The sequence below is a fragment of the Vanellus vanellus genome (assembly GCF_965231255.1).
Source record: "Vanellus vanellus genome assembly, chromosome: 8".
In the NCBI taxonomy this organism is placed as follows: domain Eukaryota; kingdom Metazoa; phylum Chordata; class Aves; order Charadriiformes; family Charadriidae; genus Vanellus; species Vanellus vanellus.
The window spans coordinates 13,274,377-13,299,276 of NC_138913.1; the positions used below are offsets into that span (position 1 = coordinate 13,274,377).

A 24,900-nucleotide genomic window follows, 5' to 3' on the forward strand; every position below is an offset into this window, starting at 1 on the left:
CAGTCACGTCAAAATTACCTGCTTATTGTGGAATTTGTCTCCACTAACTTGTGCTGTCTAAACATTCAGTGACTTGTCTTGGCTGTTTTTATGGTTCTTTTACAGTCAGTGGAGTGAAGTAGATTCCCCCAGTGGGTGATTCATCTCCCCTGTTTTAGGCTTCAATATTGGAATGGGATAAATGACCCCGTGGAGATGCATTTCGCAGAGAGAGCTTTAAGCACCTCCAGCTAGCCGAGGTGAATGCCAATCCGCGGCCTCAGCGGAAGCCAAGTTAACTTTCCACCCTTTGCTGCCTTTCCCACCCGGGCCTCCAACCGCCACCACCACTGAGCGATACTTAAAAGATTTCAGCTGGCACACGCCTGAGCTGGCCCGGTGTTTCAGTCCAGCTTGTGCCAGTGGACCACGCAGGAGAGTGGTTGAGTTAGGAAGAGAGATGCTGCGCCGGCACGGTGAACCGGCAGCCCCTGGGAACGCTCCATCCTGGGTTCAGCCCACCGGTAGTTTCCAGGTTTCAGTCTTTCGAGGAGGAAGGGTTGTTTTATTCCTCTCCTAGAGTAAATAGTGCCTGAAATGCTCGAAAAAGGCAGCCCCAGCTAGAGCTGTCGTTCTGAACCTGTGCTCTCCAAACCCTGGGGGTCCATGGATCACTCCTAAGGTAACTAAGAAGAATGCAGTGAAAGGTAACTTAAAAAAACATGTTTATTGTCAGCAGATTAACTCTCTCCATAAAGGAGCTTGTCTCTCCTGGAAAACATTTGGGGGCTGCTGAGCATAAAGGTTGAAAACCACTGAGCTGGAGTAATGTGTCTTTATATGTGATAATTTGACAGCTAAAGGGCTAAAACTATTCAACTGTACCTCTACGAAAAATGCCTGGAGAATTGAATAGAATGTGATAAACTTTGTGTTGGCATTTTTGATCCAGTCTGTGAAACTGAATAACTGAAGGGATTCTATAGAAAATACTCTACAAATGCAGAAAATAAAAGGAGAATGAAGTCCTTTTCATGAGTGTTCCAGCTGACCATATAGAATCATGCTCCTGCTGTAGACTATAGTTATTCTGCACTCTTTTTAAGATTCAATCCTGACAAATGGTATAGAATTATAGGAGGCTACTTTCCGTAGCACAACAGGTTTTATCCCTAGTACCATTTGTGATGAGTTCTTAGTTGTAGGTGTAAATTGAATTTAATTTAAGATCTATGTAAATAATTTCTACAGAATGAAGAATCACACAGATACTCGGGATTTCGGGTTTCCCCACCAGGGTAGCTTTGAAGCCAGATACCCAGCTCTGACAGTCAGACCCCTGGGGCAGCACGGGTTTATCACACCACCGTAGATTTCTCCTATGAGGTTGGTACAAGAAAGTCCTGCAAATGTTTATAAACTTTCACTGCACTTAAAAAGCCAGGGCAGAAGTTACCAAGCAAACTGATTCCCTTCATGGTTACACATGGTAACTTTTTTTAGGATAAGTGTTTGGGGTTTTTTTTTCCTCCCACATTGATTGAGTTTTACTTGATTTTGTCAGTATTGGTTCACCTTTATTTGAACTGCTGGATAATTCATTTGTAGAAGAGGCAGTACATTTAGGTACTTCCATCTGTGTTTAAACAAGGCTCTTGTGCTTTCCCCATTAAAAAAAAAAAGATTTTGTATTATAATGCTTGTGGTAGATGAGGTTCTGAATTTAACTCCTTCCTACTCTAGTTTCTCTTAATAACTCTGCATTATCAGCACCTGGGGTTTCTAGTTTACTCTCTCTTTGCAAATATGAATTTGCAAGAGGGGTTGATGGTAAGTAGCGTGGTTCTAATTTGCACTTGCAAAGTGTGTCAGACAGTTTCATCTAGTGCATGGCGAGCAGAGGAAAGCCTGTCTTCCTCTGAAAACAGCCCTTAGAGGATGTCAGAGAGTGTGTTTGGCTGCGATAGTCACTTGCAAATGCAATATGGTTTTGAAATGAGCTGTCCAGGAGCTGCTGGAGGAGGGGATGCCTGCGCTCCTATGGATCCACTCGTTGCCTTTGTTTTTCTCCTTTTTCTTTCCCCTATTTCTACTTGTTTTCATGCTTCTGGGCTGTCACTTGGATGTGCTTTTGGATGAGTCTACTTCGTTGCGCTGGGAGAAGTTCTGTGGACTCATTTGGACGAGACCTTTGTGATAGTCATCTGTTTTGCTAAGACTGTACCCAGTGACATAGGTAGCCCTTTCCAGCTTTCTGTTCATTACTCCCTCTCCATCTATCTGGCACCTTTATAGCCTCATCCATCCTTCCTATTCTCCTAGTGCCTTCCAGACATCTGTTGAAATCACTCTTCTCTGTGGTATCTGAGTACCCTTTTCTCATGCTTCTGCACATGCCTGTCCTCAGAGCAGAAATCTTGTCCGTAGTTCATGTGCGTTCATAAAGTCTTTTCTTAATCCCTTAATAATCTAGAGGTTTAAGCCTGGGGTGATATTTGAGTGCGTGGCTGGACATAGAGAAGGCTGGACTGTGGCCACCCTTCTCTCTCTCAGGCAAAAGGGCACAGGATTTATGGTGATACCTCACCTGTGCCCTTGCTCTGGAGCTACAGCCAATTTGCGTCCCCGTAAATCATCAGTGCTCCAGTAGTGTTAAATTCCCTCTAACCTGTCCCATTTCTCTACTACACCACGTTAACTAGCCTTACACGCTCTTCATCCCTCTAAAGCCCAGCTTTCATCACACACTTGCCCAGCACCCTCAGAGGAATTCAGAATGAGTCACACAGGGAGCCTCTGGGGACTCCTACTGATGCAAACTTCCTCCTCCTCAAGGCAGCCTGTGGTTTGAATGCCACAATGCAGCGGTACTTGCTAGCTTGAGCCTCTGAGTTGATGGCAAAGCTTGCTCTCTGGCCCAGGCACCCCCAGCTCGCCGCTTTCCTTCACCGGGCTTTGGTGCAGGAGGGGAGACATCCTCTTTGTAGTGTCAAACGTGGGAGCTGCTCAGAGCCCTTCAGACTGCCGATCAATAGGCAGTAAGGTGTTGGTTTTTTTCTGGAGGAAGGGATTATTATTTGTTCTTAAGGTGTATTCCAGTGCAGGCAGGAGACTGGCATCGGCACATTAAGTGAAGTGTTATGTGGTTGTTTATTAGTAAGAATAAAGTCCCCCGGTTGTTGGGATGGAATACACTTCCATCGCAAGAGCTTTACTAGCAGTCTGTCATCACCTGCTTCCAGTCTGCACTCAGAAATACAAGATGTGATTTAATAGGTCTCATTTATGTTGTTTTGCTTTGGGCTTTCCCCCTCCCCCTGACATGCCATTGTCTTTAAAACACTATCTACCTTCTCCCTTTTCACGTGGGAAAAAAATGCTTTTCTGCTGGTAATTACACAGTGCTCCGTTATGGACCTTTCATCCCATTACAGTAAGTGGACAAACTACTGTCATTTACAGGAATGAAATAGGTGAGGAAATGGGAAAGTTTCTAGCACTCCTGGGCATAAATGCCAAGCTGACATGGGACAATAATTCCAACAGAAAGCAAATTTTCTTGCTAGCAATGAGCAGCGGTGCAGTTGTGCTCTGAAGCAGGGATGGAAGAATGCCTGCTCCTCGTCAGGTGTTTCAGAAATAGAAGAATCGGGCAATATTAATGGAGGGCTACAGACCCTTAACCTGTCTGCCCTTGCATTTCAACTGAGACACGCTTCAGCTCTTCCTTGCTCTCAGTTTCAAAATATCTTCAGTCTGCTTATGTACTGCCTTGTCATGGATCTGTTGGCAAGGTCAGGGTTCGACTACATTGAGATGTTTTTTCTCCAGCAGGAATTTGCTGCCTTATTATTCCCCACCTCGGCATACACACCTTTTACAGCTATCAAAACAGAGAGATGCTCTTATTTGCCTGGGGTTTTTGCTCATTTATAGTGATTCCTCATGGGAGTTTTACTCTCATGGGAGGTTTGCCCTGAAGGTGTGCAGGAGTAAGGTCTTTACCAGTGCATCAGCAAAAAAATGCATTTGCACATCACCAGGGAAGAGCTACCAGTTGAGTAGTAGAGCTTCCTGGCTCCCTTGGTAGACTTGCTTGTAGGCTGTGGGCTAGAAGTTCAGCAGCTTGCTCATAAATCCCTTGTCTTCATATCTGGTGGTTACCAAATGTTGTGAGGGTGGGGGGGAGTGTCTGCCTTTCTCCCACCTTCTATGGAAGGTGAGTTTGGTACCACTGGAAGCCCAGAGAAAGGGGTGGTTGAAGTTCCTCTTCAACCTGGGTTGGTTTGGCAGCAATTTATTGCCGCCACCTGCTGACGAGGCAGAGGATTTCTCTGGCCCGGGTAGAGCTTGTGCGTGGGGTATCCCGATGAGCCCCCACCACTCTCTCCCCTGGCCTGTGGTCCCAGCGAGAGTGTGGTGGGGCAGTAGGCAGAGGTCAGGGTGCCTGCGTAAAGCAGGAACACCTGGGGACAAGTGCAAGATTGGTCATTCAGGGAAAGGTGGTACATGCCTTAGCATAAACACAACCATTGAGGAGGACTGAGCTGTTTTGACTTCGGGCTGCTGTGAATTGTAGGTTGTCAAGTAGATCATGGGTGAGATAAGCCCGGTGCAGAAAGTTTGGATGAGATATAAGCTCATACAATTATTGTATTAAGTGCAACAGCAAAGAAATACTGTTAAACTGCGTATCTTCAATGTGATGCTTCCCTGTAGAGGAAGGCATGAAATTCAGGTGTACCCTTTCTGAATAAAGGAAAATAGAGAGGGGCAAGAAATTTTACCTAATTCTAAACTCCAGAAATTCAAGTTTACTCTTCGTTGAGTTAGTGAAAAGTCTCAATGGTGATCTTCAGTGTTCTTCAGACACTGTTTCACATTGTTAACTCTTTAATAAAAGATGTCCCTTCACACCGGTGTTTTTGGATGTGGGGTTTAAATAAGAGGTAAACCGGACAAACAAGTGCATTAGACAGAAGGATGTACGATGCCTATTAGGACACCAATATCTTCGTTTGGTGGCCAAATCGCAGGAAGCGGTGGCACTTGCTGTGAACCTCTTCCCTGGCAGCCCGAGCGCTGCTGTGCCCAGGGAAAGGTGCAGAGTTACATGGCTGCCATGGCGGGAGCTGACTTCTGAAGCTCTCAGGAATCCTGGCCCTCTTCCTGCCCTTTAACGAGCCATGTGTAACATTTGCCTTCACTGGGGTCACTCCAGGCTTTCAACCAGCAGTGCTTAGGAGCAGAGCCAGGGACAGGGACACCTCCGTGTTTTGCTTTGATCCAAGTCAATTCTCACGGCTTGGGAGCTGCTTTCAGGCCACCCCGTTCTGCTGCCTCCGTAGAGGCTCTAATCTAATTTTCTCTCTTTTTCAAAATGCTCTTCTTTTCACAGGAATGCATGGGTTTCCCCCTAATTATTCTCCAGCAAGTCCCATCCCCCCCCCCTTTTTTTTTTTTTTTTTGCATTTGTTGCTTTTTAGTTTGTTTGTTTAGCAGCGGAGGAGAAAACCCCGAGGAAAGACACGAAACGCCGTGCATGGCAGTTCTGCTCTGCTGCCGCGGCGCCGTCCCTGTTCTGTCAGAGCAGGGAAAGGTTGCTATTACCATTTTATAACGCGTGCTCTCAGGTACATTCCTGCTTTCCTAAGCAGTTTGGGTTTCTGTGCAGATGTTACTGTAAAACCCCATTTCCACTTAACCCCTCGCTGCTAGACCTGGGGCCCGAGCCGTCCCTCCTGCTGACGCTGCGGCTCTCTCCCCTTGTTCCCCAGGGCTCCGGGACCTCCAGCAGCTCCACCGTCACCACCCCATCCGTGTCCACCCCCGTCACCGGCCACAAGCGGATGATCATCCCCAACCAGCCCCCCCTCACCGCCACCAAGAAGTCCACCGCCAAGGGCCCGGGGCAGCCGGCGCCCATCCCGGTGACTCCCGTCGGCACCCTGAAGCCGCAGCCGGTGCCGGCCTCCTACGCCACGGCCTCCACCCCCAGCCGCCCGGCCTTCAACGTGCAGGTGAGGACGGCGCAGCCCAGCCCGCACTACCAACCGCCCGGCCCGCAGCCCGCGCACTATGGCAGCCTGGGACCCGGCCAGCCCTACGCTCCCCCGCCATCCCGCCCGCCCGGCGCCCCGCAGTACGGCTCCCCGCAGCCCCGCGGGCCCGACTACGGCTACGCCCCACCGCCCACCCGGCCCTCGGAGCCCACCTACGGCTATGCGCCTCCACAGGGCCGCTACCAGGACCCCTACTATGGGGGGTACGGGGGCAGGAATGGCTCCGAAGCGCCCTACGTGCCGCAGAGCACCTGGAAGACCGAGCCGGCATATCCTGCCAGTAACACCGTGGGCCAGGCTCCTCCTGGGCTCTACCAGCCGCCCGGCACGAAGAAGACCTACATCACCGACCCGGTGCTGGCCCCGCAGCCACCCGCGCTGCAGCAAAAGGTAGGAGATGCGGGTGCTCGCCGGTCTCCCCATAGAGCAGCGAGCCATACAGCCGAACGTGCCCTGGGACCCTTCCTGAAAGGCAGTGTGGGGGGTTAAATGATGCCTGCCGGGGCTCGGGGCAGGTCGCCCTCCCTACAGCTTCTTAAAAGCTGGAAATGGGGAGCTCTCGTCCGCTTTGAAGCGGCTTTTGTGGGGGCTTAGAAATGCCGTCAGCCTCAAAGGGCGAGACGGTGTCCTGTGCGGAGGCACGGTGTCACCCTGCAGGCAGGAGGGAGGTTCCATCCCTCTGACATGCCATTACCGAGGAGCTCACTGGCCGTATCTCCGTACGGCATGGCTGCGCTTGGGTCTTCCCTTCCAGGCCCTCCCAAGATCAAATGAGAGGTTGGGTGTGAGCTGCTGCTCCATGTGCTTGTGGACACCTTTGGTTCACCAGACAAATCCTTCCTCTTCTCAGGCAGATAAGGAGGTGCACAGGAGGCTGTTTTTGATTGTGGTTCAGAGCAATTACAGAGGTTGACCTCTGGTGTGTCGCTGTTCAAAAATCACTTATCGCTGAAACCACATGGAAATGAGTTCCCACAGAGCTCAGCTCTGATTTTCCTCTCAGGTGATGGTACCGCGGGTGGCCTCCATCCACTTGAACTGGTGCCCGGACCTCATAAAGTGAAGCTGATTTGAAATAGAAAGTTAAACCAGTCTGCCTGGTTTCTCTGCCCAAACTTTGACTCTGGCCGGCTTTTGTCCATTCTGCTGGTGGCCATCTCTAATGTGGCTCTGGGAGGACACAGGTGCTTTAGCTTTGTGGGCTCCTGGTAGTGTGTGATGGGCTTCAGCTGCACCGAAGGGTGAGGATGGCCAAGCCCAGGTGGGGAGGTGGTGGAACCCATCGCTGCTCAGTCCCACCCTGGTTCATCTCAGCATGTCACTGCTCTTCAGCTTGTGAGTGCTCACAGGGAAAGGGGAAGAAGCTTCTGACACATAACAGAAAGTCTGTCCTTTTGGCATTTCCTTCACTAGAAGCACACAGACTGTTTTCCCTGAATCCAGATTTCCTGATGGTGGGAACTTTTGAAGGCAAAGATGTTTCTCCAGGCAGTTTAGAGAGAGCAATAAATTACAAAAGTCCCTGAAATACTATCTACTAGCAGCTAAGAAACTGCTTTTTCTCTTTCCTTCCCCTTCCCTACCAAGAAGCCAGGACTGGGGAGAGAAGTAATAAGCTCTTGGCTCTGCAGGTACATGGTGTAGAGCTTAGACTGGAAAGTAGTGAAAGACACAAAATTTGCCCATAGCCTTAACTGGTGTAAATCATTGTGGTTCCAGTGGAGTCACTAAGGAAATCCTGAGGTACAGCAGATCCATATTTAGACTTTTATAGATACAAGTAGGCTTATATATATAAAATATTTAAAAACTTCACTTCAGTCATCATCTCTATGGAAACTCAAATTATCTTGAACCACAAAAAGCATAAGCCTGTTAGTCTCATTTGCATTACAAAGCTGGAGGGACAATCTAATTTAGCTCAAGTTTGGGTTTTCATGTATGCATTTATATATATTTATATATACATATGTTGTGTGTGTGCACGTGGCGTTTGCAAATACGCATGCAGAAATACTTCATATATATCTCTATGAAAATAATGTCTGTTCTTCTACAAAACAGACTATTGGTGATAAATCCCTCCAGAACTTTCATTCCTTTCCAGTCCGATAAATGTGTGCATTATTACCTATTTCACTTTTGAACTTACAACTCTTCTCTAACATATTGATGACAGACTCTGCTTGATTGCTGCTTTATAACATATATAGTTTAATTGGTGAAGAATTGAAGGTGATCTTACAGTCTAACAGGAAATGCTCAGTAATAAAACACTGTCCGTTTTGCCAGTGAAGCGGTGTTGTCCAGTTTTACCGCATGTTATTCTCTTCCTTTGCAAACTAACTCATTTGTAAAATCGACTTTTGGAATTATTTTATTTAAAGGGGAAAAAAAAAGAAGGCTGTGTTAGAGCCAGATATCTGGTAGGGACTATTGTCACTGTAATTTGACTTGTTGATTACAATGTGAACTTTAATGTATTTTCCTACACACAACTGGCTTCTGCGTTTTGGTGTGTTTTGCCTTTTCAAGGTTGGTTTGAAGTCTTTCAGTTAAGGAAATGGATTTGAGAAATCAGGATAGGAAGCAAGCATTAATACATATCACATAAAATGCGAGGATACCTTTAGGAATTTTTCTTCTTGCAATGGAATGATCTTAAAATATAAAACAATTTCTAAATGTTTTCAAAAAAGTGCATTCTTAATTTTGAAAGCACTTTGTGTGCAAAATATTAAGGATGTTGTAACAAATCCATCTCAGATTAGAAGTTCATGGTACTGAATTCTAATACGTACTATGATCCATCACTGTGAGAGGTAAAATTTTTCATTAAATTTGTTAAGGGTTTTTAAAGGGTAAAAAAAAAAGGGGGGGGGGTATATTTTGTATTCTGGTTAGGAAGAGGTTCACGGTACTGTGACTCTGTTTTTTGCTGTGTACTAATCGTGTTGAAGTCGCTGCTGATCCAAAATAAATCTGGATCGGTATGGGAACAGCAAATAATCTGTACTGGCTCTTAAAGCCCACTGAGAACAATGAGTTTTACTCACGCACAATGCTGCGTTGCATTCTGTCCTTGGGCCAGTTATGGAAGTGAGAGCCATGCATGTGAAACCTCTGTGCATTTTAGTCTTTTGTAGCACCCCCTCTAGCATTAATGCCCAAGTCCTAGTTAGGAAATGAACTGGTGGAGTGCATGTCCTCATTTAAACCTTCATATGCTTCAAGGGCATTCCTGGCCAAAAACCGCAGGCACTTTCTCCTCTGGGTGGTAGGTGGTGGGGAATTCTGTAGGAGCATCAGCGGAGTTGTCAGGAGACCATCACAGAAACATGTGACACAACCAGCTACTCTCATGCTTTTTGCCAGCGGTGCTGTGCCCCCTCAGACTAAGTCAAAATCTGAAGCCTCTCTCTTAACTTCTCTCCTCCCAAAGGCCAGAGAGCACAAGACTGGGGTGACCTATTAGGTACGCTGATTTCTGGCACCAAGATGTCCACAGTAGAAAACCAAAATGGCAAAGCCAGTTTCTGACATGGAGAATTCCTGCAGGTTTGCCCTGTGGCCAAACCAGAGTTGGCTAAACTCCCACCACTGTCATCAAATGTTTCTGTGCTGGTCTGGTTAAGACACCAAATACCCATGTCGAGCTCTCATATCTCCAAATAGGTCTGGGTCCTTTCGCTGGTTTTGATCATGTTTGAGTGTTTTTGAGGCACTGTTGTGTGTCTCCCAGGTGGTTTTGTGGACCTTTCAGGGACTTCATATGGCTCCTGGTGTATTTGAGCGGTGGCCACTATAGATACCTGGGAGGTCTGTCCTTCCTAGATCTCTGATCCCTTGAATTCTCCTTCCTTTTTCTGAATCTGTTCATAGGCCTGGGGAAACACGTTCCCTCCCAAAGGGACCTGCACATTTTTGGCATCTAGACTGGGTGCCACTGAAATCACTTGAGACAGCTTGTGGTTTTGGTCCAGAATGGTGGAAATCTTAACAAAACCACTGATCTCTTGAGAGCGATCTGTGGATTTGGGGAGGACAAAAGTGTCTTGTAGCTCTGATCTACTATAGCATGCTCCTTTGCTGCAGATTTGCTGAAAGGAGCAAGGTGTCCCTTTGGTACTGTGCCTGTTCTCACTAACATGGCATAAGTGTACAAGTTCCCCAATGCGTTTAGCCCACACCAGCCACAAGTCCTGTTGTCCCCATTTACATATATACAGGCATCGGTGCATATGGAGCATGACCTCCTCTTCAGGCAGCCCTTCAGTGTTGTGCGCCTTTCTAGGTGAGCGCCGTGGAAATTAAGTGGGGAGACAACTGGAAATCAGGAGGTAAAATTAACGAGGCAGCTTATGCTTTTGGCATGGTTTAGGTGGTCGTGGCCGCTCGTGATTGGCAGACCTCAACCACCGTATCGTTTCCACACTGCTGGAGGTGGCGTTTCTTTGCTGCCTGCTGCAGCCAGCATCAACATGGTCTCATGAAACTTGCAGTGCCCAAAACGGGACTGTGGCGGCTCGCTGTTTTCTCATTTTACACAGGTTTTGTCAGTTTTTCCACTGATTTAATACCTGTGATGGAGACATTCACTTGGAAGTTTCATCTTTGCCTCAGAAACATCTGCTCACCAGTGTTCTTTGCTATGACTGATGCACTTCTCTTGTACTGGTTTAATAATTTTTACAGTCTGCCATCACTCACATAAAGTAGATACCTCCGGCACTTGCGTTTGAACTGAGACTAATGCTCTTGCTGTGTGCTGTTAATCTAGTGACTAGGAATGTTTTGTTCTCTGCAGATGAATAAATGCAATCTGCCAGATTCCCTCCTGCTGTCACAGGGATATATTCTTTCTTAGCATTGCTTTTTGCTCGTGGAGAGAGGCAGGCAGCTTGCTGTACACTGCCTGCCTCCCCCTGAGTGTCTTTTCCCCCTTAAATCTCATATCTCCAACCAAGTGTCCTCTTCCCAACAGTCATATATCGAAAATTTCCCCTGGATGGGATTCAGAGGCAGTGTAAAATGATGTCTGAAGTTGGTTTTCTGTCAGTGGGAGTCAGTGGCTTCCCATAGTTTTAAAATGCTAAAATAGAGCAAAACCAAGTAAAATGAAAAAGGCTCAATTAAAATAATCTACTCTGTCATTTAATGAATTAAAAAAGACACAAAGCTAATGTAAAATGAAATAAAAGGTGAAATTCCAAAATTCAGAGTTGAATTTGCGGTTTCAACGTGACATTTCAAAATTTCCAGATGAATATGCAGTTCCTTTCTACCCTGAGAACAGCAACAAATGTCAAAATGTTGACACTCTTCACAATACAGTAATTCCGAGTTCTAACCAGCACTAGCTGTATATCAGCTGCTGACTCTGTCATTGCTTCTGGGTGGATTAAATTAAATGCTGTTGCTTCTGTTAAAACGAGGAGGAGGGGAAGAAGGCAGTGATGTCTAACAATGAGATGAGAAGCTCAGACTTAGGACATGGTGGTACTCTGTGTCATTGAGAATGATGTGTTCCTCTTCAAGGTATTATAAATCTCTGCATCAAAATCTTTGTGGATTTCTTCAGGATTTTTGGGTGAAAAGGTGCTGGCAAGAGGTGCAAAGAGGTGTTTTCAGAAGGGTGCGCTTATCCTGACTGCAGGAATCCAACACAGTCTGGTTTATAGCCTAAACTTTTGAAAGAGCCCCGTTCTCGGCTTGAAATATGTTTAACATCTTCATTTCAGAACTTTACTATTTGTTCTTTGTATTATATTTTTATTATTTAAGCACTCCATATACTAAGGAACCAGCTGATGACAGAGCAATTAATCACATTTGTCTCTTAGTAGTCATATATTTGAGTTGCTTTCCTGAAATAGAGAAACGACAAGTTGCCAAACAATTACCTTGAAGTTAAAGATAACAGGGAGCCTGCAGTTACAGGAGTAAGTCAGGTCAGCATATACTGAGAAACCAACTTAAATTTACAGCTTCAGGATGCAACTTCTGCAGCTTTAGCCTTTAGTCGGCCACAATGGTTTAGTAATATAAGAGGAATAATTGAGAAAGAGGCTTTTGGCATAATACCTGGATGTTCTTTCTTGCTCCTTCTTAAAATAAGCTGAGGACAATGCCTCCATACATGATAAGGCATGGGGCAACCTTGAAGTTAATTAAGGGCTCTGTTTCTGTGCTGTTTAACTCTTGATAACCAAGTGTCTACCTTGACAAATACTGCCAGATCATGTTACAGTCTAATAGATAAGGATGGCGTATCTGAGGCCGTAAAAAGCAGTGAGTGTATATTTACCTATAGGTGGAAGGGAATATGCGATGGGGAGGCTCTCTGGTTTTTGAGCAGCAGTGCTTGCCTGGGGCTGGTTGAGCTCGGGTCTCTAGCGGGCAGCCCGGACCGTAGCACGATGACGCAAGGACGGTTGGCCTTGCTACTGGTTTACAGTTTTCAGTTCAAAAAGCACCACCCATAAAAATGAGTGCCACTTAATTTGCAGGCAGACTCTGGCTGTTATGTGTGATGGTGCTTCTGATTACTGGAGGAGCTGTTTCCTTCCGTTTTAAAATACACTTGAGTCCAAATACATTGTAATTCTTCCAAAGCCGAGGCACCAGAGCACGTGGTGAAGGCGTTCTTCTATCAAATAACCTCTGTGTTATCATAATTTATTGCAGTGAAGCAAGTACACGAATGGGTAGGGAAACTTGCCCAAGATTAGGCACCAATCGATTAGGAGAGCTGGGGACAACGAGGAGCATCTTGGTGGCATTGGATGGCTCATCTGTTTGAGGTGAGAAGGGCTCTGCCTGACCTGATGGCCAGTGTTAAGGCAAGGAACTGTTCATGTTTTATGACATGATGCTTTGGGTGATGTGATATTTTGGTCACGTCATTTGGAGTGGATTGTCCTACATTTGGGTGGTTTTTCCACTGACCTCTATGAAGCATATTTGTGGTCTTAATCCAGTTCTTAATGGCCCATGTACGCATATTATAGTAATGGTTTGTTACTAAAGCACCACTTTGTGTAGGGAGCTGTGCATAATTTAAAAGATGATTCATTTTTCCATTGATGGGCATGGTTGTCCACAACTAGACTCTTGAGCCTAGTACTTTTATGAGCAGCCAAGTTAGACAATGGTCATGGTGCGTAGTGAGCAGTGCAAGCCATGTGGGATCCCACCTAAAATAGATACTCAGTTATAAAGAGTAGAAAGTAGTGTATAATGGCTGCTGAGATAATATTTTTCCCTCCAAGGGTAATGGTAAGAGATTATTTATAATATATGGTTACATTTACTGATCATAAATGTTCTGGTACTAAACTAACTTAGGCCCCCCCATAATGGGCTTCCTGTTAAGATTTACCTCTAGATAACTAGAACGAAACACAATATAGTAAATTAAATAGCATCCTTTGGGGGGAAAGAAAAGGGTTGGGTTTTTTTTAAAAAAGAAGAGGTTTTCTATCACAAGCTGAGAGAACTTCTGCAAGGCAAACAGAATCTGCAATTATACTGGCAGTTTTGTCTTAAATGAAAATAATAGTGAATTATAAAGTTGTAAAATTGTTTTCACAACAATATTTTGTTTTTATAACTCATACTATTTCACTTAGTAGCTGCCTGGCTCCAGAGCGAGTTACATAACATGATATTATGAATATGGTGCCTCAACTTTTTGTCTAGGGAATTAATTTAAGGGCTTTAAACTTTCCAATCACATTTTCTTCTTTGTTCCAGACGCAGTGTATTCTCTCTGCTTGAAAAAATATCAGATGAACTGTGTCTTTCTTGTACCAGAGTAGTATTCATATGCCTCTTTATCCACACTAACAGGGCAGTGACTTAGTTTTACATGGATCCTCAAAATAGCGCAGATTGAAATGGGCTGTTTAAAGTCAGCTACATAAAACAAATTAGAAGAGTGGAGCTGCTGTGTGTTAGCTGATCAATCTAGCATTAGCAAGGATTTTCCACCGTGTGGTTTAGCACCAGCACAGACAGGTGAATTATTATTACTGTCAGTATCACTCACCCCCCCCAAGTAAATCTTTTTCTAAACAAACAAACAAAATTTCCTCAAATGAATTGGCAGTAACGTAAACTGATGTAGTAGGATTGCTTTAGTCATCAGTAAAATGGAACCACACCTGAGCTATAATAGAGCAGATTAGCTGTAATAATTTTCATCGCGTTACTGCCTACTTAGACTATATTTTACCAACACCTGAAGGATATTTTTTTCACAGGTTTCCTCCAGCTTTCTGAGAGCTGGTTGCTCATTAAATGAATCACCTTCTTTTTTCTGTTGTTGCTGTGAGAGAGCCTGAAGTGAAAACTCATGGCTTTTTCAGGGGAAAAAAATTGCATAAGTGTCCAAGGAAGCTACTGCTGTGTATGTGCCACTGATGGATTCCTTCTAGCCTGTCACGAGGAAGACCAGTGAGTTTTATTTTTCAGTCTTGAGTCGGACGACAGAAGAAACGTCCCATGAAGAAGTTCCCTGTAACATTTGTACTCTCGTAAAACTCATTTTCATGAGTATCTTGCAGACATAAAGTCCTAGGTGGCTATCGTGTACCTCTGGTCTGATGATCGGCATCAGAGTGGTGCCCTGCATCGCCTTCTCCAGCTTCTGTTAGAAGAAGGCTCCTCTGTTCCCTTTGCCGCATCAAAGTCCTAACTCCCTCCAGTTAAGCAACACTTATTTGTGACCTCTCTCCCTGCAGGCTGCATCCCAAGAACATACTTTAGAAACACATCGATTCTTGCGTGGCCTCGTTTGAATCCTTCAGTTAAAACTTTTTCCCAAACCCCTTTCCTTAACTGCATTTCCCATAATGTAGTTTTTTCACAGGACTTCTGTGTGTTTCCATGTCATTTTCCCTGAGGGTGCTTGTCCCCCAAGGCTTAAGCATAAAACTGGGGGGGACAAGAACCCTCAGGAAAAATTTGCTGCTGTTGAATTTCCAGATCGCTGAGCACCTGGTGGATGGGTCTTTCTAGTAGACTTTAGGTACGAAGAAACGACACAGTTGCATTGCAGGCAAACGTGGCCCTGTAGATAAGAGAGGGTGTCGGAAATGCACATGCTTGTTTCTTTGTGAGATTGCCCACCAATAAATCTGTCCAAATATAGTTTTCAAATCTGAATTCAGCTTCCTACCCACCTTTCTTTACCCTTTCACCATCAGGCCAACTTCTGGTGAATAAATACAGCGCAGCAATTAAAACCATATGTGCAATTAAAAGAAATTCAGCATAAATTTAAACAGCATGAAGATAAGAAAGGTAAAAGGATAAAGACAACTGGAAGCTCAGTTCTGTGTGACCTGCTTTTGAATAAACAACATTATATTCCACAGTCAATTATCCAAAAAGTACAATGTGTTCTGTTGCCAAAAAAAGGTTGTCAGATAGAAGTGGTTAGTCAAAAGGACACATGCACTGGAGTGAACATTACTCTATTGTACTCAGTATAATATTATACAAACAGGGCTGGTTTGTTGTTGGCTTTTTTTTTTTTTTTTTGACCACAGACAAGATTATGCAGCTTTTTAATATTATTTCATAAACATCTAATTGCAGGCTTCAGCAAGAGGTGCGGGCATTGCTAGGGAAATCAAATAAGGTATGCTCTGCGCAGCCCAATAATAAGGCTTCCAATACAAAAGTGGAAAAACAAGTCATTAGTTACAACCATCGAACGGAAGAGGTCTAATGGGAGCCACAGGATAAACATTCCATTTTATTATGTCTTCGTTATATGTTTTGCAAGACTCCGTGGTTATAAATTAAAATTGCTTTTTGCAGCAGTGGCTGTAAAAAGTTCAAAATCTGTGAATTTACCTATTATTTTTATGTATATCACAGCAGGCTGCTAGCAAAATTAACTTTTTTTCCTCCTATTTGTTAGTTAAAAGATTACAAATGCATATCTGCCGGCAGCACACAAAAATGCTCCCCCCCCCCCCCCTTTTTTTTTTTAAATCAAGATGGCATGAATTTAAAGTGGTTGAGAAAAGGGGTGGGGGGAACCCAAACACCTCAGATAAAATTAACTTCTTCGCCATTACGCAAGTTGGTAGGGTCTGGTATTTGTTTAGAAATTGAAATTAGTGCTAGTGAAAGCGTTCAGACTGCGCATTTTGACAGATGAGATGGGGTTTATACTTTGAGACCACGTCGCTGACAAAGCAGAAGACTTTCCAGGGCTCTTCTCCAGTTGAACTGGCAGCCTTGAAGACCCTGATTATCAGCAGAAAAAGCAGTGTTAGAGGACCAGGATTTTCCCATGCTGTCTGCTGCCTTCTGAGCGGGCAGGAGACGTGCTGCTGTGTGAGGGAATGCGTTCAACCTCCGACTCCCCTCCCCAGACTCTTTTCTGAACCTTTCAGCAAAACAATTAATTTGCTTGTTTTTTAATTCAGCTTTTGGAAGTCACTGCCCCAAGGTAACAAGCAGAGCAAGAGATTTGTGGGATGGAGGTTTGTGGTGGTTGGAAACATCTGTTTCTCCTTTTAAAAAGGATACAAAGGACGCGCGGTGGTAAACCCTCATCAACCCTTCTGCTTCCATTTAGGAGTTAATCATTAACCGTGGAGCATAGACAGCTGCTTCTCGCGAGGACAGGCTATCCGGTACCTGTACAGTATGTCGGTGGCTTTCACCTTGCAAAGTATTTCTGAGCTGTACTTCCCCCTGATCTTTGAAAGCCTGTTGTTGGAAGCTTAAATTCGTTATGTGGGGGCCTGCATGTCCAGGGGAGAACAAAACCAAACCGAGTATGCAAATTTAAAGAGGCAGAAAACCACTGCCCTAGGGACTTTCCTGCTCTTTCACATTAGCATTCCCCATGGGCCATTAAGGAGGAAAGCCGAGGTGGTCTCGCTTGGGCTGGGAATTCCTGTTGTAGGGGGGGAGAAGGTTCATGAGTATCTTTCTCCAGGGACTGGACAGAAGGCACCTCCAGGCAGGGACCACAGCACATCACTAGGATGCATCAGATCAAAGCAAAAAATTATATGTGCTTCCGAGTCAACGCGGTGCTGCTGCTGCTGCTCCCTGATTATCACTGTTATCGTTTTTCTAGTGTTACTTAATATTTGTTCTAAATATAAGATAATGCCAAGAAATCAATACCACGGGACCTAATTGTTTTTCTATCATCAGGAAACTAATTTTAAAAGGAGTCTTTAGTGCTGAGGGATCTGTTTCAGAGTAGAAACCTGAAATTTTCTATACAAGCTGAGTTCCTGCAAACTTTGCCTCCCACTGTGCTGACAGTTTCTGAGAAATTATTTTATTTCCCATTTTAGATGTTGGACAGTGACTCAGTACGCCCTGGAAATACTATCATTCTAGCAATTTTCTCATGTGGTAGCTCAGCTTAATGTCAGAGAAATGGGTAGTTATGAGACCAGACACTGTAACGTCGGACTTAGCTTCTAAAAATAAATGTTTGGTTAACTTTTAGTCGTCAACAACTTCTCTACTGCCGCACATGCTAGAAAATGGAATAAGTGGCCTCATGCAATTCTAGGCACTCTGCATGGTTGACTGAAGTATCTATTGAAGATGCAATATGCTTGTAATGCAAATAAATCCGGTGGCCACTCTTGCCATGTAGCGTGTATGCCCTACTGTGTAGAAGTTTGGGAGCAGAAGAGTGAGCTGTTTACTAAGAAGAGTAAGTGAGCGATCGTGGCTCTAGGTAGGCCTTGCTAGCGTGCCTGATTTCTCAAATGTCTCCTTTCTGGCTCTAGGCTAGGCGGGTTAACCTTTTTCCCTCTTAGTTTCCTCTGTAAAAGGGGTATAATGTTTGCCTCCTGTATCACAGTGGGAATTTTGAGACTTGATTGTCTGCAGAGTAGTTTTAAAGTCTATAAATGCAAAGTATTACTCCTATTTTCTATGGGAAAGGCAATTGAAATCATGTGCAGAGCCTCTCACAGCAGGCACAGCGGTTATTTGCAATGAAGGATATTTCTGCACCTTTGTAGAGAAACGAAGAAAAGACCTCTCTTAAATCTGCGGCTATTAAAAACAGTTAACTTTTAGCATTTACGTAGTGTTTTATATTTTCAGAGCCCTCTTATGAATCCTAACTAAATACTTCATAAAGCCTCTGAAAGGCGTATGGCAATATCCTGCTTTTATGGACATTTCCCCATACTCACAGAGGGAGAAAGTAACTCAGCTGAGCTCACATGGGTAGCAGCCGCGTGGCTTTCTCCTCCATCGGTCTGCGTCTTGACGCAGTGACAGAGGGATAGCTAGGTACCTGTGCCGAGGAGATAAAAAGGCTGTCTCAGAGATGCAGAATTAGTTAATTAGTTAACCAAGTCATATGGTTTTAAGGATTAATCTGTTTTAGGACAGTGAGGTGTATATATATATATTTGCTAGCCTTGAGGAACGATGCAGCGTTCTCACCTTTTCTGGATCTAAGTACTTTGGTGGGTTGTAGGATGAATGTGGGCTGCTGTCTCATCTGCTGGGTATGTGCTTCGAGCAGGAATAGACAGTGCCTTGCCATGGCATAAGTCCCTGTTTTATTTTGTTGCCAAACATGGGGAAAGGCCAGTGAGATCAGGCATGACTACTATCGTCCTGGGCTTTTCTGTTACTGAAGCATCTGCATGTTTTATGGTGAACCAGATGCAAAGAATGTGGGAAATGAGAAAGAGAATAAATGTTGTTGCCCAGTGTTTGGGGTTGTTCAACCACTTTCCTTTGGTGTTCAATCTGGGATGGTTCATCTGACATTTGGTGGCCATGTTATGCCCCATTCAGTTTTAGAAGGCTGTAAAACAAACTCATTTATGAAAGAAGCTGTTTTGCAGCTGGAATCAGGCTATCTCCATACAGTAATTCCAGCTGTTGGGAGTTTATGAGACGAGAAGCCAGGAATGGAAACATGCAAACATCCAAGGAAGCCACAGCAAATATGACACCGCATATGAAGCCCATATACAGAATATGTATGGAATAATATTTTAGCAGTGAGTTTGATCTATCCACGAAGGCACTTCAGTTGTAATGTACAGGCTACCATTTTGTGATATGTATATTGGACCAGAGTCTTATAGGTATAGTTGTATTAACTTTGGAGCAACTACGTTGGTTTACTAACAGCTGGGAGTATAGATCAGAGTCTAACATAGTGTTTGTCATCTGGGGTTCTCAAGCAACAACTAGAAGACTGAGTAAATCACAGAGTAGCCTCTTCTATTCTGTTACTCCCTGGCTGCCTAAACCAGTTGCACATTGAACCTAATTGTGGGGTACCAGTGACTTTACGGTTAGCTCTAGGGGAATCGACACCTTATACTTGCTGGTGTGTTGGAGAGCTTGGACTGGTGTATGCTAACTAGCCTTACCATTTTTTGATACTTTCTTTTGTGAGACATCGGTTCTGAGCAAACAGAGATTTTACTTCCCATATAACAAGGTATCCGTGTGAGAGTTCTTCTAAAGAAGCAGGAAGAGGAACGCAGTAACAGAACAGCTCAGGTAAACGACACCCCACAGTGGACATCCATCCATTTCTGGGGAGGTTTGCTGTAGCTTTCAGAGTGGGATGGGGCTGATTGGGGCTGTTTGTGCACAGACACCACCAACGATGTGGGACTGGTCAGAAAGGACAGTTGGCAGTACAGGTAGAGAGCAAGGACAGGTGTCAGAATGGGTTGGTTGTGAACATGCACCCTCACAGATACACAGCAGAAGTAATGTTGAAAACCTACTCCTGATTTTTCCCAGAAGGATTTCTCAGTATCTCACATCCTATTTTTCTTGGAGAGAGGTTTTTTCCTGTTTCTCTTACGCTCTGCACAAGAGGCAGCTGTTCACTCCTCCTCAGCAATGAATACATACAAGGTCTGTGTGCGAAGTTCAATATACAAGGTCCAGAGCGCTGTGGTGACAGTGAGCAAGACAGCTACACTGAGCTTTTGCTGATGAGAGTTTATTGCTGTTGGTTTCATATCAGCTCATATCTGCCTCAGCTGTTCTGCAGATGCCTTTCTTCCCCAGCACTGATTTTCCACTTGAGTTGCAGGAGACTGTGATTCCTGGGCAAAGGTGTGCAGCTTTCCTCAGACCTGTGTGATTGCCACTGGATAGGTTTAGATTGGCAGGAGCCCAAAAGATTTGAGTGCTGGGAAAACTGTGAGGACTCATAAATCAGGGGACGACAAGGTTGAATATAAAAACTTGCCTGACAAAAGGAAGCAGCCTGGCAACTGCCTGGCACAGGTTGAGTCTGGGGTTTGCTGTGGGATGTTAACACCCACGTGCACGCACATGTATGTAGGCAAATATCAGCTGGGTAATTGCACTTCTAGAGCTCTAGCCATGTTCTCGGTGTTGGCTGTTCACCTGTGAACACCCATGATTTCTGCTCCCTTTGTGCCTCCTACCCAAGAAGTTCAAAGTACTCTAATGCTGAGGACTGCAACTTGTGGCCTTCAGCTGAACATGGGCAATGAGTTGTCTTCACCCAAAGTGTGGGTTAAAGTCAGCCTTTGGCACACTCTGATCAAAGAATTTGCCAGCTTGGTTTGACGGCTTGAACTCCGTATTACCTGCTTTCCCCTGGGGGTTACTGTGGATGAGCTGTTCCACACTGATTCCCCACACATGCCTGCTTGCCTCCGGCATGTGTGATTCAGGTGGCTCATTCTTCTTTCATGAGGACTCTGGTGGGATCTCTAAATCCACCCGCAAGGGACGAAGTCAGGGACTTCTGTGTGCAAGCAGTGAAAGGACCGTAACAATGCCTCTGAATAGCTGGTACTCACCATGCAGGTGGGGAAACCAAACCTTGCTTGGGTTAATTAACATGCCCAAGTCCAAAGTGCGAGTTGGTGCTGAAGTGGGGAAGTGAACCCAGAGGTTTTGACACGCAGCGGTCTGTGCTTCCTCTTAAAAAGAGAAGTTGTGACGGCACCTGTCAGGTCTGAGGGTTGTTGTGTGAGGCCATCCAAACCGCCAAATCCAAGTTTCAGTGTGTCTTTCAGTTTTCCTTTTTTCCTGCTGCGTTGGGGTGCCAGAGGCGCTCTGAGGGAAAAGGGCACGTCTGGGTGTCCTCCTGGGAGCTGCTGGGCACCACGGGTGAGCCTAGGCCAGGAGCTGGAGTTGGGATGTCTTTCAAGGGATGCTACAGAATGACACTGCCTTGCTGGCTGGGATGCGCAGGCACGGGGCAGCGAGCAAAGCAAACGTGGGTTGGTTTGTGTGTGTGTGTGTTTGCACATCGGAGCACAACTGCCTTGTCTGTGTGAGGGAAAGGGGACTGCCAGCGGCCACTAGCCGCCTTTAGTAAAATGTTATCTCAATTAATCATTTAGTTGTGTTGTTTATTAGGGGACAGCACTGTCCACACAGCATCGAAGTTTATCCCCTACATTGTCTTAGTCCAAAGGACAGGGGAGCCTGGCGATGGAGCAAGCCCAAAATTCCTCCTGTGGACAGCACTGGGAGAGCAAACCTCAAGAAAGGCTTTGACTGTAGCTCAAGGCATAGTCAGCCCTGCTTGTTTGATCTCTCCCTGTTCTCACTCTCTTGTCACCACAACGCACACCAGTACTTGCTGATTCATATTCCCTTCTCCTCGCTCTACATCTCTCTCTTGCATCTTCTAATGTATAAGAAGGAATTTGTGTAGCTGGCTGGCTTCTGTTGAAAGCGTCGGGCACCTTGCCGGATTGACCGTCAGCATTTCCCTCCCTCGCTGTTCATGTTTTAACATGAATATGTTTTAACCTAGAAGCGACAGGTCAAGACTATGGTCAGGCCTCCATCATGTTTGATGGTCTGTTGACCCAGAAGTGTTTGTCCTGGTTATTTCTTGCAGCAGTGAGTTCCAGCAGTCCATTGCTATTTCCTTTCCTGTTTCCGCAGCGCCCTTTTCCGTAATACCAGCAGTCCTTCCAAGAAACTGTTAGAATCACCAGTTTCTGCAGTCCCCTGTGTTGTGGAAGGCCATTGCATATATCCATTGCTCTCTTTATCTGGGTCATTTGCAAATCTGGTGGTGCCACGTCTACAGATCAGCATCTTGGGAAACCTGCTAATTTTCCCATCAGTTTGTGAGCTGGTTTTGTCCCAGTCTTTGCTTTAGAGAGTTTCCCGTTGTCATTCAGTGTCTGGGGAGCTGCTGGCTTTCTTAAGCACCTTTGTTTGCTTGAGCTGGGACACTGGCACTTGTGCAGCTGGGGCAGCGGATCTGTGTGTATTTGCCGTATTGTTTGCTCTTGTCACGCCATGTGTCCTCTAATTACACTGTCCTGGATGAGTGCCAGCAGGAGGAGGACAAGATGTACGGAACAACGTGAGATGGCACGGAGAGGTTTTACTCGTGCACGAGGGAAGACTTCATCCTGCCCTTTTAGCAAGCGCTTAATATTCCCAGGACTACCCAAAACGCTCTCCTTGTTCTCGGCGAGCTAGGGCCTGGCTGTGAGCAGTTGCAAATAGCCACTCGCAGCCTTGCACATGAGGCTCTGCATGGTGTGAACACGTGGCTGTTTTCACATAGGTCTTCCCTCCTTACGAGCGCTGTCCTTGATGCCAAGTCACCTTTGAGCCATGAAGCACTTAATGATCCCACCTAAAGCTCTCTGACCAACTGAGACAAATCCACCTTTGAAAACTGAACTAATGCAATGTGATGACTCAGAAACATCGAGAGTTTTTGTTTGTTTGTTTGTTTGTTTTGAACCACAAATGGTTCTGTTTGAGGTTTACCTAGGGTCAAACTACAAACTACAGAGCCAAATTTTGAATGTGCTGGTGTTTGGGGCTTAACTCATTATAAGGAGGCCAGTCCTTAACTGGGATACATAATCAGATTTGAATTTCATCTCAGCGCCAAGAACTGATCTGTAACTTCTACAGTTCTGTATTTTCTGTGAAGTACGTATTTATAGTCAATGTAACGCTGCCAGATGACTGGTAAACAAGCAAGTCGCAAAAGTAAACACCAATAAAATAGGAAAGCTTTGGACAGGATTTACATCATCAAAGTATTAATATATGAATATTTTCAATTATTATCTTTTGTCTAATGTTGTCATAGTCTTTTTTGTTGTTTTTTTTTTAATTGACTTTCTACAGTTTTCTTTTAATGTGAGCTATACACCATGTTTACTGGCATTATGTGTCAGGGAAAAATATGCATCTGATTTGGAGGGAAATCCTGTTCAGGCATGAAGATAAAGCAAGGTTAGTGTAGTAGGTGCAAATTAGTTTTATTTTAGTCCTTTGCCTTACAATGAGTATAGCATTTATGTGGGAATAGGTGGTGCTCGTTTCTAGTGCAAAACCAGTGTTAATCCTCCTAAACTGGGTAAAAGTAGCTGAAAATCAGCTGAAAATCCCAGGGAAAAGTAAAGAAGGATTTGGGGGGCGTGTTACATCTCAGGCTTTTGCTTTTTGTATCTTCATATGTGATCTTGCCAAAATTTCTAGCGTGCTCATAGCTCTCTGTCTTCATTGCTGCTCTGCTTTTTTTGACTTGTGATCGTCTCAGCTTCATTAATAACAACTAACCCCTTTCATCACTCTGTCTCTCTGTTTATTTAGAGCTTGACCTTTTGAGTGTTTGCCCTAACAGTTTCTCTTTGTGAAATGTTCAACCGCCAAAAATAAGTTCCAAGAAAGGGAATGTTATTTTTCTCTTGCATACTTGCAGCGTTCAGAAGACGTGCCCGCGCACCTGCTTTTCCAAAGGAGCGCACCCAGCTGCTCTTGCCTGTTTTGGGGTGCCCAGAGCTTAGGAGATGGTGCCCTGTAATGAATGTTAACAATCGTGATTTGGCCTGGAGGGTAGCATTAGGATGTATTGGCAGCAGTGATTGCAAGGGGGTCTAGTACTTAGTTTTACATCCCCTTTGAAAAATCCCCTCTCGAGGATGCGTTACTAAACACAGTTTCTCCAGAGCTAGCTACATCCGTGAAGAGCATTTTCTACCATTTGTGGGGCTGGCTATGGGAGAGATCTGGCAGAACCTGCAGCATTTAGAAGAACAAGAGAAATATCATCTCTTTATTGCCTTACAGCACGTAAAAAGCAAATAAAAGGCAGAGAGATCTTGCATATAGAAGAGCCTGCACATTTCCAGTTTTCTCTGATCCTTGGCTATGGTCAGAAATAAAATGTAGTTACGTTAACCGGACAGGAAGATCTTGGTTGTTCTAGAGGTGAATATGTTGCCCTCTGAACCATTGATAAAATTTCACAGAATCACAGAATCACAGAATTATCAGAGTTGGAAGGGACCTCTAGAGATCATCTAGTCCAACTCTCCTGCTAAAGCAGGATTGCCTAGAGCACATTACTCAGGACTGCATCCAGGCGGGTCTTGAAAATCTCCAGGGAAGGGGACTCCATTTCCTGTATGAAGAAGAGAAGGTGGAAAGTTTCAGCAGGAAAAAGCAGAAACTCTGACCAAAGTAGAGGAGCAAGCACTGAAAAAGCACAGAAGCCCTGCTCTTCCCGGAGCAAACCAAAACCGGGGAATGAAAGACTCAGAGAAAGCAGGACACTGCGGATTCATGTCTACCACAAACAAAAGCAGCTTTGAAACGGTTATTGCACGGGACAGCACTTCGGGTACCCCCCTGCTCGGAATAAGGCTAGAGTGACTCTGAAGGGTTTTGACAGAGCTCTAGCGTGCAACTCTGCTGCTACGTGTGAGAGAAACAAGAAACCACAGGGAAATGACTGCAAAGCCTTTTGTCAAAAGCTTTGAGAAACCTTCCTGTCTTTGTCTTTTCCAAACTTGTCATGTCAACTTGAGCCATTGCTATTCCTAAATCTGTTACACTACAGAACACA

The 24,900-nt window shown here is 44.9% G+C and overlaps 1 protein-coding gene across 1 annotated transcript in view; it reads left to right on the forward strand.

Annotated features, from left to right (window-relative positions):
- Nucleotides 1-24,900, forward strand: part of LPP (LIM domain containing preferred translocation partner in lipoma) — a 340,377-nt gene that overhangs the window by 214,752 nt on the left and 100,725 nt on the right. Inside the window, exon 7 of the mRNA XM_082486985.1 lies at nucleotides 5,757-6,431. Within this exon, the coding sequence (XP_082343111.1) occupies nucleotides 5,757-6,431 (675 nt within the window). The remainder of the gene's footprint in view (nucleotides 1-5,756; nucleotides 6,432-24,900) is intronic.